This window comes from Cheilinus undulatus, linkage group 20 (assembly GCF_018320785.1).
Source record: "Cheilinus undulatus linkage group 20, ASM1832078v1, whole genome shotgun sequence".
Taxonomy (NCBI): Eukaryota; Metazoa; Chordata; class Actinopteri; order Labriformes; family Labridae; genus Cheilinus; species Cheilinus undulatus.
The window spans coordinates 31,835,464-31,847,506 of record NC_054884.1 but is presented as its reverse complement, the minus strand read 5'-3'; the positions used below and the strand labels follow the sequence as shown (position 1 = coordinate 31,847,506).

At 38.7% G+C, this 12,043-nt stretch overlaps 2 protein-coding genes across 2 annotated transcripts; both read left to right on the top strand.

Moving 5' to 3' along the window:
- The first annotated feature begins 3,181 nt into the window (after positions 1–3,181).
- On the top strand, positions 3,182–4,645 carry LOC121528095 (H-2 class II histocompatibility antigen, A-U alpha chain-like). Its single transcript, XM_041815248.1, has 4 exons — positions 3,182–3,321; positions 3,439–3,702; positions 3,783–4,064; positions 4,136–4,645. The coding sequence occupies exons 1-4, from the start codon at positions 3,264–3,266 to the stop codon at positions 4,270–4,272; spliced, it is 741 nt and encodes a 246-aa protein (XP_041671182.1). The 5' UTR covers positions 3,182–3,263; the 3' UTR covers positions 4,273–4,645.
- A 2,124-nt stretch (positions 4,646–6,769) lies between these two features.
- Positions 6,770–11,562, top strand: LOC121528094 (H-2 class II histocompatibility antigen, E-S beta chain-like). The gene is made up of 5 exons (XM_041815247.1): positions 6,770–6,910; positions 7,017–7,277; positions 9,195–9,476; positions 10,346–10,462; positions 10,577–11,562. The coding sequence occupies exons 1-5, from the start codon at positions 6,856–6,858 to the stop codon at positions 10,633–10,635; spliced, it is 774 nt and encodes a 257-aa protein (XP_041671181.1). The 5' UTR covers positions 6,770–6,855; the 3' UTR covers positions 10,636–11,562.
- Positions 11,563–12,043: the final 481 nt, after the last annotated feature.

Here is a 12,043-nt window from a genome sequence, read left to right as displayed (position 1 = left end):
TGTTCAGTGTTCATCCTTCTGTCTGTTCTTATTTTTCCCCTCCTCTTCACTAAAAAAGAAAGCAAAACAGCACACATCTCCCACCCTGTTGTTTATGTTGTTTGTTGATGTCTTTCGCGAAGGGTTTCTTAAAAAAGAAATTGAAGCAGACCCACTTTCCATGGTTTAAAAGAGAGATTCTGTACTTATTTTGTACATGTATAATAAATTGAGATGTTTTTAATTATTTTGGGTGCTGAATAAAGCATGTGAAGTGGTCTACTCAGTGGCGGATGTTTTCACTGTCCTGTTTTGCAACTGTTGTGAAACCCGAATCAGGTGAAAGCATTTAGGGAGATACTTGTAAGCGGCATCACACATTTATGGAGACCTCAGATTGACTGTGCATGTACCAACGCTAGAGTTGGAGCTGATTAAAAAACGTAGGAATCAACTGTTCCACAACAGTTGCACTGAGTGAAAACAAGGCCAATATCTAAACTCCAATCAGATTTTTCTTAATTATGTACACATAGTCATCCTTCAAATGTCTGCTGATAAATTCGTGCAGAAATCTGAATCAAAACAGCAAAAAAAATCAGCCACTAAAGAGTTAAAAAAAAGGCTTAGACATGTCATCTTTAGTGTAAGTTGTCATTTTATATTCACATTCCTTCATGAATGAAGAGATTTTCATTAGAATGATCACCAGCCTTGACACAACCGTCAAAAAAAAGAGCATGCAAGTCTAAAACAAAGGCTTATATATCAGATGGCGACGGCGACCCCTCCTGGATGTCTTGTGTAACAACATCAGCTCTGAATATTCAAACTACAAAGGTCGGACTGTCACTGCCGAGTTTGTCTGATGAATCTTTCACGTTGAGTATCAAGCAACAGCAATGCATATGAGCATACTGTCACATGCCATACAATGCTAAACCCCATGTGGAAGACCCTGGACTCCAGTGAGGCAGAAACCTCATTCCAAAAAAGTTGGGACATACAAATCCATGAACACAAATCCAAGATATTTAATGTTCAACTGCCAAAGTGCACTGTCTCATTTTAAATATGCACACAATCTGAATTGGTAAACTGGTAAAAGGTTGGGACAGGAACATGTTTACCACCGTGTTACATCACCCCTCCTACAAACACTCTGAAAATGTGAAAACACTAATTAATGAGGCATTGAAATCCTATCCCACTCCTCCTTCATGTACATTTTAAGTTGTTCAAGAGTTTTTTCAAAAAGAGATGAGTCTGGACTACATGCAGGCCAGTCTAGTTCATGCACTCTGTTACAGTGAAGCCATGCTGTTGTAACTCGTGCAGAATGTGGCGTAGCTTTGACTTGCTTAAATAAGAAGGGATGTCCCTTCAAAAGACATCATCTAGATGGAAGTATGTGTTACTTCAAAACCTCTAGGCCAGTCTTTTTCAAACATAAGGATGTTGCAGTTTCAACCCTGAAATTCTCCTGGCCCCAACCAAAACCCTTGTATTTGTTTTAGTGAAACAAACTTGTGTAAAAATGATACAATATTTATAAGTAGGCCTGTCTGAAGTAGTTTTTGATTGTCTTAACTTATAATATTGTTTAATTTTAATCAACTTTCTAATATTGGCTGCATTTTAGTGCAAAGCTGATGAAGGAGGTAGGGTTGAAGCTTCCGTGTCAACAGGCCCACCTACAGGATAGGCTGGGCCCCTGGCAAACCCACAGGATGGGCGCTGCATAGTTGTGATTTATTGTTGATATCAATGCATGTAGGTTGGATCAGTCACATTGGTGCTAGCTATTATGGCTAACAGGTTCTTAATGTTGGAGCTGAAAAGAGTGACAGGCCTGATGTTAAAAATATTTGTTTGCCACTTTTATATGACACTTGTCATCAATTTTTGCACTTTTATTTTTTTAACCTATTTGTTTTATATCTTTGCTACTTTTTAACCACTTTCCCCTACATTCCTGCCATTTTTGTCTGTATCAACAAATTTATGCCAGTTTCTACCCATTGTTTTTCCTCTGTTTAAACAATGTTGCCTCATTTAACTGTTTTTTTTTTTTTGGTACTTCTCAAATTTTATTTCAACACCTTTTCTGCCAATTCTGCCATGTCTGAGCCATTTTTCCATGTTTTAAACCACACTATTTGCCCTTTTTTTGCCTCTCTCAACCTTTATTTTGTCACTTTCTGCGTTCTGTTGCCTTTATTAACCCATTTTTGTATTAACCCTTTTTCACCAGTTTTACATCAATTTTAAACACATTTAACTCTTTGTTGCGCTTATTTTGACCACTCATAACCCCTTCTCACTACTTTTTCTGCTTGTATTTTTTTTTATACATTTTGTAAACTCTTTTTGCAACTTCCACCTACTTTTATTTGCCTCTACCATTTATGCCACTTTCAACCCATTTTTACACTGTTTTAAGAAAAGGGGTTTCCATTAAGAAGACGGCTATATACTACAGCATTAAAAATGAATAAAATATTTGTTGCTTTGATAAAAATGGTTGTTATTCAGGTAAAAAAAAAAGAAAGAAAGTAAATAACAGTCATTGCAGCTTGAATTTCCACCTCCATGACCTCCATGGGACCCCCATTTGGCTGGGCCCTGGAAAGCCCCCCCGCCCCCCCAGACGGCCTTGCATGTTAAGGTTGAGAAAGATAGATGTAATAACTTCCAAAAAGTGGATAAATTTGCTTCTCTGATTTTTTAAATTCCACTGTTACCCCCAGAAGTGGGCATCGCCTCTCTGTGTCAACAGTGCCCTTACAGATTTGCAGGTCACCCATGTTTTGGGCACTAATACCATCCCACATTCTGGCCTTTGATCTTGGTGTTGATCCTTTTCCTCTTTAGTTCCCCTTCAGACTTTATTGTTATTTCCATAAACTATTTTCCTCCTAACTCATTGATTTATGGCACAAAGGGTCCCCCACATTTTCAAAATCAGTTCAGATTTGACCAACCCTTTCTGTGTCTGAAAGGCTAAACTGTATTTATCTGACCTGTATTTGATATAACCAATGGAAATAAGGGCCCTGATATGGCAAACCAGTGAAACAGGTTTTGTTGCTGTTTCTGCATCAGTATTAAGGGAGGAGGGGTCAAGGAAGCTCAAGTTAATCATTAGTTGAGCTTTATAAAGAAAGTCCACTTCTGTTTGGACTCACAGAGCAGGTTTCCTCAGACACGCAGACGCAGGTCTAACTCAAGGAAAGAAAAGAAAACTAATATGTTTATACATATGTAGAGATTGTGACAGAGCCATGAGACAATCTGCTCTCCTTATTCTGATGCTGAACTCCTTCTGTGCCCTCTCACAAAGTAAGTTTCATATCTACTACTTTACTACAGACATCTCTTTATGGTGGAGTTTTTCTGTTTCTCTAAGGTTTGCAGGCAGCAGCTGTGTTTTCTAATCACCCTTATTTCCCCTTTCAGTCCCCCATAAAGCTGTCTACGTCGTGGGCTGCTTTGACAACTGCAAAACTCAAGTCCAGTATGAGTTTGACAGTGAGGAATTTCTTTACATGGATTTTGAGAGGGATGAGGTCGTTTACTCGGTGCCACCTTTTCTTCTACTGAACCCAAGTGAAGTTCTGGGTCGTGAGCATGTTCATAAAGATGCTTTAAAGGCGAAAAAAGCGTGTTCTACTGTTTATTCTTTCCTTAAAGGTCAGGGAATACATCCACCAGAGGAAAAAGGTAATCAATCATGCACATTTATCAGTATAGTGAAGTTATTTGTGCAGCACTAATAGTAACTGGCTTCCATGTGTTTGAAGACCCTCCTGAGAGTGTCCTCTACCCTGCAGACGAGGTTCAGCTCAACGTTGAAAACAGCCTCATCTGCTATGTGAACCACTTCTACCCACCAGAAATCAAAGTCAGCTGGACTAAAAATGGCCGTCCGGTGTCAGAGGGGGCATTGCTCAGTCGGTATTATCCCAATAAAGATCAAACCTTCCACCAATTCTCCACCCTGAAATTCACACCAAAGGAGGGGGACGTTTACAGCTGCACAGTGGAGCACGTCGCTCTGGAGCAGCCTCGAACAAAGATCTGGGGTGATTATTTATCCTTCAAAACAAAGTGAATGCTGTGTTGGTCCTCTAATAATGACGCATTTCCTCTCTAGCTTCCTCCACAGATCTGGACGTCAGTCACCCCCATCTTGGACCTGATGTTGTCTGTGGAGCGGGTCTGATGCTGGGTTTGCTGGGGATCGCAGGTGGAACATTTTTTGTGGTCAAGGGCCGACATGCACGCCAATAGATTCTTCATTTTAGAGACATTTTCACATCAAAACAGAATGTTATGATGGTAATTCAGCAAAAGGCTGAACTAGTGTCATAACGCCATACGCAGGTCTCCTGATAGAACTACGCTGATAGAGTTACATATTGCAGGTAACTGAGGCTCTCTGTGTAAATGTGATCTATCTGATGCTTTCTCCTTGTGGAAAATGTTTGAGCAAGGATTTCAGCTTTGAACCTTCCTTTGTAATGTGGAAATTTGCACATTGTCTTTCTTGTGTATTTTTTGCATTAAAACTGTTTTTGTTAAATTGTTGTATGTCTTAAACTCAGGGTAACTGACTCACTGTTTGGTTATATACCTGCTAAATGAGCTCAACACTGTTCAGAAATAAAAATACTATTCATTATCTCCTCGACAGACTTCATTTTCATCCTTAAAGTCAGAAATATCCAAGTTATACTTACCAAGAGTGTGAAATGAAGGTATAAGCTCCTGTTAAAGACAAGGGTTCAACACACTGTTGGCAAGTCCACCCATAAGGTGGGCTAAAGGGGAGGGCTTTGTGGGGCCAGCCAAACTGGGGGTCCATGGAAGTCAGTTAAACTAAGGTCCATCATGAAGTTTTTTTCTGATACTAACCACCACTATCAAAGCACCAAACAATGAATTTTATTAATTTATGATTATTATAGCCTTTTTCAAAATGTAAAGCCCTTATCTAAAAAAACAGAGTAATTTTTTTTTTTTGGTCATGATAACACCGTGGACTGAATAAACTACTTGAAAAGTGTCTTCATAGCTAAGCCATGAAGTGCATAAACGAAAATGTGCCAGGAAAATGGAAAATAAAGAGTGACAGAGTTGGAAAAAAAGAAGTGGTGAAAGGATATAAAAGGAGAAAATGGATCAAATGTGGCAAAAATGGGTTGCAATAAGGCACAAATGAGTGGAAGACAGTGAAAAGCGGTTAAAAGGGGGCAAAATGGGTCAAAGAGGCAAAGATGATGGGTAAAAAAAACAAAGGTTAAAAGTTGCAAAAATAGCCAGATCTAGTAGTTGGGATAGAAATTGAAAGGTTAAAAAACACAATAGCGGGTGTAAAATGGTAAAAAGCAGTTAAAAAGTTTCACAAAAAATTGAATCAAAGCCTGATGAAGAGGTAGAAATTGGTCAGAAGTGGAGAAAATAGGCTGAAAATGCACAAATGGTTGAAAAATGGTTAAAAACAGTGGCAAACGAATGTCAAAAGCTGCAAAAATGTGCAAAGACCAATTAGCCCAATAATGTCTCTTTTTTCTGCAATTATTTGCTACTTTTTGCCCTTTTTTTCACATTTTGCCCATTTTTGCCATTACTTTTTTGCTACTTTTACCCTTTTTGCCACTTTTTACTGATTTAAGCCACAGTTTTGCAAGTTTTGGCCCATTTCTGCTACTTTTATTCTTGCTACTTTCACCACTTTTTCTGTTGTCCCCTATTTTGCCACTTTTAGTCCATTTTACAACTTTCTTGCTACTATTTGTAATAATTTTGGTCAATTGTGGCCACTTTTAACCCAATTTAACTACATTTTTTTGTGTGTTATCCAGTTTTGACAACACTTTTTTCTAATTTTAACCTGTTTTGCATTTTTTACTGATTTAAGCCACATTTTTGCAAACTGCAGCCCATTTTTGCCACTTTATTTTTCCGCTTCTCACCAATTTCTTTCTCTTTTTTTAAAATTATTTTACTCTATCTTGCCACTTTTAGTCAATTTTTGCTACTTTTTATTAATTTTTGCCACTTTTGGCCAACTGTGGCCCATTTTTGCCACTTCATTTTTGCTACTTTTCACAATTTTTGCCACTTTGTGCCCATTTCAGTTCTTTTCTTGTAAAGGTGTCTCAGTCCCTCTACTTTGTTTATCAGAATTCTGATGTTTGTGCACATTATGGCCTTGCTGTAAAGTCTGACATTACTTTCCTAATAATCTAGTTCAGTGTGTCCATCCACATTTTTAACATGAGCAATTTTAAGGTAATTCTTTTTAAAGGGTTTATATTTTTAAGAAGGCTTTATCAGACCAAAATATAAATAAATTAACTTAACTTTTGTTATTTTGATAAGAGTGGTTAAAATGAAATATGGTTATCACAGCTTAAGTTTACAATGGACCATGATTTTGCATTCCTTCATGGGGCCCAGTTAGGATGATCCCCAGAATGCTTCCCCCCTGATGGCCGGCCTTGGTTATATCTACGTAATGATTTGAATTATTGGTGTTTTCTGGCACCCGCATATAGAAAACTTGATTTTGCATATCATGCAGCTTCCTAAATGAAGACACAGTTAAGTATGTGAGTTCATCCATCAATAAAGAAATTAGAGTTTTGATTGCACTGAAATTGATTAACAGGTTATTCGTCCACTGGGTGAGTTGCGTCACTCCTTCTTAACGCTCACTGGTAACAGGAATATTGTGTAGGAGTGGCGAACAGCCTTCTTAGCACACCTACTTACAAAGGGTGTTGATTTTTCTGCTTCACTTCCCCTACCTCAGCTTGTGAGGCTGTTTGACTCTTGTGTTTTTGAACTCATCTGATCTCACGAGTGAACATGAATGGATGCAGGATCATTTCACTGCTGGGTCTTCTGATATGTTCAAGAGCAGGTATGTACCATTTAAATAGCAAAAACAAGGTAGGATTGTGTTGCTGCTGGTAAGAGAGCACGTAAACGGAACAATGTCATTCAGGACGTGTATTTTTCTGTTACAGACGCTCTCTTTGGGGTTGGCATGCTGAACTGCAAGTTCACTTCACCAGATGATGTTGTGTTTCTGACACAAGTCTTCTACAATAAGGTGCTTTGGGGTGAATACAACAGCACTTTGGGGAAATTTGTCGGCTATACAGAGACAGCAAGAGAAATAGCTGAAGAGCTCAACAAATTCCCTTTCTTGCTGAAGAATGCACAAAAAAATGTAGAGAAATGCAAAAGCAACGTCCCATTTTTAATGGAGCTCCTTTCAAAACCAGGTAATTATGTGTGTTAAACTCTAGTAATACTTTAGGCATTGATCTCAGTGTGTTTTTAATAAATGTTTGCTATCAGCCATGTAGTAACCAAACACTGTAATACTGCATGCCTGGTTAAATTACATTAAACAAAAGAGGGGGAAAAATCTGATTTTATGGTTTATTATCTGTCCTTTTTGGGCATTTCCAGTGTTGATAATGTAACAGCATGAATCTACAAGCCTCATTTATAATGAAAAGTTTATTTGGTTCCTCTGATTTAATTCAAGAAGTGAAACCTACATATATTCTAGATTCATAACTACAGATTGAAAGACATCAGTGTTTTAATATTGATGATTATGGCTTACAGCTCACAAAAATACAAAATCTACTTTCTCATAATATTGGAATTTCACAAAAATGGAATGTGAGGTGATCAGTCCGTGGCACTGTTGGGTCATTATGAAGCCCAGGTTGCTCTGATAGCAGCCTTTAGCTAGTCTGTATTGTTGAGTCTGGTGTCTCTCATCTTCTTCTAGACAGTACTCCAGAGATCCTCTATGGGGTTCAGGTCAGACCAGTTGGCTGGCCAATCAAGTGCAGTAATTCCACAGTCAGCAAACCAGTTTCTGGCGGTTTTGGCTTCACTTTCTCCAGGTGGCAAGTCCTGCTGGAAAAGGAAATCGGTGTCTCTATTAAGCTTCTCAGCAAATGGAAGCATGAAGTGCCCCAAAAGGCCTCTCAGATCCTTCTCCAGATTCTCAGGTCAGGTATGGGAGCACATGCCGCTTCGGCATTTCGCCATGTCAACCTTGGTCCTGTGCTGCTCTGGCTCCTGATGGCCATCCTCCAGTCTTGGGCACCCGGTATGGTGAGCTGGATCAGGCCTGGGAAAGCGTGCCAGGTGCTGGTAAAAGCACCGCTGCCGTTCGCATATCAGGCAGCTGGTCCTTCCCATCCTGCCCGCCTGAAGACAGACCAAAAGACTTTCCAAGGAGTGGCTCGACACTGGGAACACAACACTACTTGTAGCCCATTTCCTGGACCCGTCTGTGTGTGGTGGCTCTTAATCTACTGAATCCAGCCTCAGTCCAGTACTTGTGAAGCTCCCCTCAGTTCTTGAATCTGCTGTCAATCCTCTAAAGGCTGAGCTCATCCCTGCTGCTTGTGCACCTTGCCTTATCACACCTTTCACTTCTAGTCAACTTCCCATGAGTATACTTTGATTCAGCATTTTGAGACCAGCCTGCCCTTTCAGCAGTGACCTTCTGAGGCTTACCCTCCTCGTGGAGGGTGTCAGTGATTGTCTTCTGGACAACAGTTGAGTCAGCAGTCTTCTCCATCTCTCCATCCCCATGATTGTGGTTGTGTGTGCTGAACCAGAATGAGAGAAATAACTGATAAGAAATTTGACTTTTTTATAATATTATAATATTCCAAGATAGTGTTTTTTTTTTGTTTATTTGCGAAGTATAAAGCGTAATCATCAAGATTAAGACAAAAAGACCTGATTCACGAAGCACTGATGAATGAAAATGAAAGGATTTTGTTGGAGTGGCTCTGATCATCTTCCAGGTTGCAGGATGGGTAGGTTAAATCATTCCTAGTTCATCTCAGGAAAACCTGACAAGATCATCTTCAGAGTCAACAGATAATCAGGGCTTTACTGACTTTGGTTTTAAAGGAAATCAGGCACAAAACTGGCACAGTTATCCTGTAGAATGGGGTGCTCATAAGAAAACACCTAGGAGCCTCTATGTAAAGATCAGTGCACTCTATTTCACTGAATATCCTGTGTAACTATATTTAGAGTTATCTTCACATTTTCCCTTCTGCCCTCCATTGGCATGTTGCAAATATTCTGTCATAAAATATCTAAAAAATAATCACTTTTAATAAATTAATGGTTTGACTTGTTTTGTCTTTTTCCTGTAGTCGCACCCACAGTCAAGCTGAGATCCATCACAGCAACAGACAGCGAACACTCGCACACGTTCGTCTGCAGTGTGTACAACTACTACCCCCCACAAATCAGAGTGACCTGGCTGAGAAATGGCACACATGTGGCCTCTAATGTGACCTCCTCTGAGGAACTCCCCAGTGGGAACTGGCTTTATCAGATCCACTCTCATCTGGAGCTGGAGCCCACGTCTGGAGATAAAATCGCCTGCATGGTGGAGCACAGCAGCTTCCAGAAACCCATGGTGTATGAGTGGGGTAAGAGAGTGGAGACTGTTCAACTGGGAAAGCATGAGTTAGATGGTCTGAAATTATGGCTGCTGTGTTGGGTACATCTTAAAACAGTCACAAGAATCCCAACTTTCTAGCATTGTATGGCCTAATTGTGATAATGAGGACAAATCACACTGACGCTCCAGGGGCGGATCGTCTGAGTTTTAATGGGTTTAATCATTGATAAACTTCGGTTAATTTTGGACAGGATTAATCTGTTAATTATTCACTAAGTCAAAAACATTAAATATGTTATCTGAAGTGTGATGGCAGGTAAAGGAGAATCAGATGTGGACATGGCCGACATTTTTTTGTTTTATATAGATAAAACAGCTATGTAGCTATCAATTCTAAGCACCCAAAAGCAGCTACATAAACATCGTATCTACATCACCTGCGTAGCTACGATAGTTTAAGTTATGTTTGCTAAAGCTTGCATTGCTAAAGCGAACTTCACTATAGATAAAACCCCTATGTAGCTAACAAATCTAAGCACCCAAAAGCAGCTACATAAGCTTTGTATCTACATTACTTGCCTAGCTAAGGTAGGTTATATGTTTGCTAAAGCTTGCATTGCTAAAACTAACTTAGCTATGACTAATGTAATGCAACCCATGCAGAATAAAGGGCTGACAGGCTGATTTGTGGTTATTTGCAGGAGGTTTGACCTCTTAATTTTGCCTAGTTTGACTGAGGATTTGTTTCAAACATTTCCAGTATGGCCAAACTACGCTTCAGAAATGGTGATGTCACAGAGAGTATGTCCATGTTTTTAAAAGCCTGTATTCTTTTTTTTCTTAAAGAAAAGCCTCCATATTTCTTGAGTTTTTTTTTTTTTTTATTTATTTGTGCAGTGAGAGACTTGACATCTGAAGATGACAAGACCAAGATCGCTGTGGGGGTATCAGGATTTGCGCTAGGTGCTGTTGTCTTGGGTGCCGGGCTGATTTACTACCTGAAGAGTCCAACTGGTAAGAGAACGGATTGACCAAAAATGACCAGAACAAAAGCATTGAAGGAAAACTCAGTCTCCAAGTCAGATGTGTTTAGTTTTGTGTAACATTGTTCTTTTGTTTTTCTTGTAGGACGGGAGTCAGTGCAGACGATCCCACCTGCCGAGGACGAACCGAATGAAGAAGAATAAGACTGTCTCTGCTTTGGGAACCATGATCAGTTCTCTAGGAGAAATACAGATTCACCAAATGCTTGTGGGTGCTGATGCTGTCATTTTCTACCTGCGTACATCAATGATTTAGAGACGCTTATTTTACTCAAAACTGTTTGATAAAATCAGGGGTGTACATGTCTTCATAAATTGACTAATTTCAACTGAAAAGCCCTATAAAGTTAAGTATTTATTTAGTTTTGTTTATTCCTTTATTATCATTTGTAGTGACCAGTGTATTGCCCAATGTAACGGAGTAGAAGTATAGTTTTTTCATCACAAATGTAAAGGAGTGGAAGTAAAAAGTACTCTGCTCAATAACTACTCTAGAAGTAGGATTTAAAAAAAAACAAAAAACTTCTCAATTACATGTAATGTAGTAAATGTTAGACGTTACTACCCACCTCTGTAGATACATTATGTAGCTATGTTAGCCTTAGCAACATTTGCTAAAGCTCACAATGCAAACTAACAAAACTATAGATATCGTGGCTATGTAGCTACCAAAGCTAAAACTAAGCTCACAAAATTAGCTATGTGCGGTATGTAGGTACATTATCTACCTAGTTATGTTTGCATTAGCTATGTTCGCTAAAGCTCACTGACTTAAGCTAACTTAGCTATAGATAACATAGCTATGAAGCAAAAAATCTAAATCTTATTTCACAAAGTAGCTATATAGGTACACTATCTATGTAGCTAAAGCTCCCATTGTTAAAGATGACTTAATTATATATAATTTAGCTATGTAGCAAACACAGCTAAAGCTAAGCACCCAAAAGCAGCTACATAAGCTTTGTATTGACATCACCTGTCTGGCTACAGTGCTTAACAAATTTATTAGACCACCCTAACCCTAACCAAAGTAAGGTTTATGCCACAGCTGCCCTAAATTAACAGCATTGGTACAACCAAAATCCTTTTTTATGTTTCTGCAATGGTTAATACACCAATATGTAGAAGCTCTTTAACCCAAATGATATTTTAATGCTAAAATATATTTATTATTGTTATCCATTAATTTTTCAAATTTACGGATTTACAAAAAACTGAAAAAATAGTAAAGCACATTAATATTTCTTGATTAAAATGTCAAATTATAGTTATTTACTTGCATTCCTGAACAGAAAAATGAGTTTTAGTGGTTGAATGTTATGCTTGATTCATTTCTGACTTCTCAGAGAAGCCCAGTGAGCCGGCTCAAATTTGGGTGAATTCAGTTTGAAATTCCTCATTCCTGTTCAAAATGGTAGAACGTGGAGAGCTACCTGAAAATGAAAGAGTCTGCATTAAAGCGCTTCATGATGCTGGATGGTCTTTGAGACAAACATAACAGGTGGTCTAATAAATTTGTTAAGCACTGTATGTTAGTTTTTAGCTCTGTTTG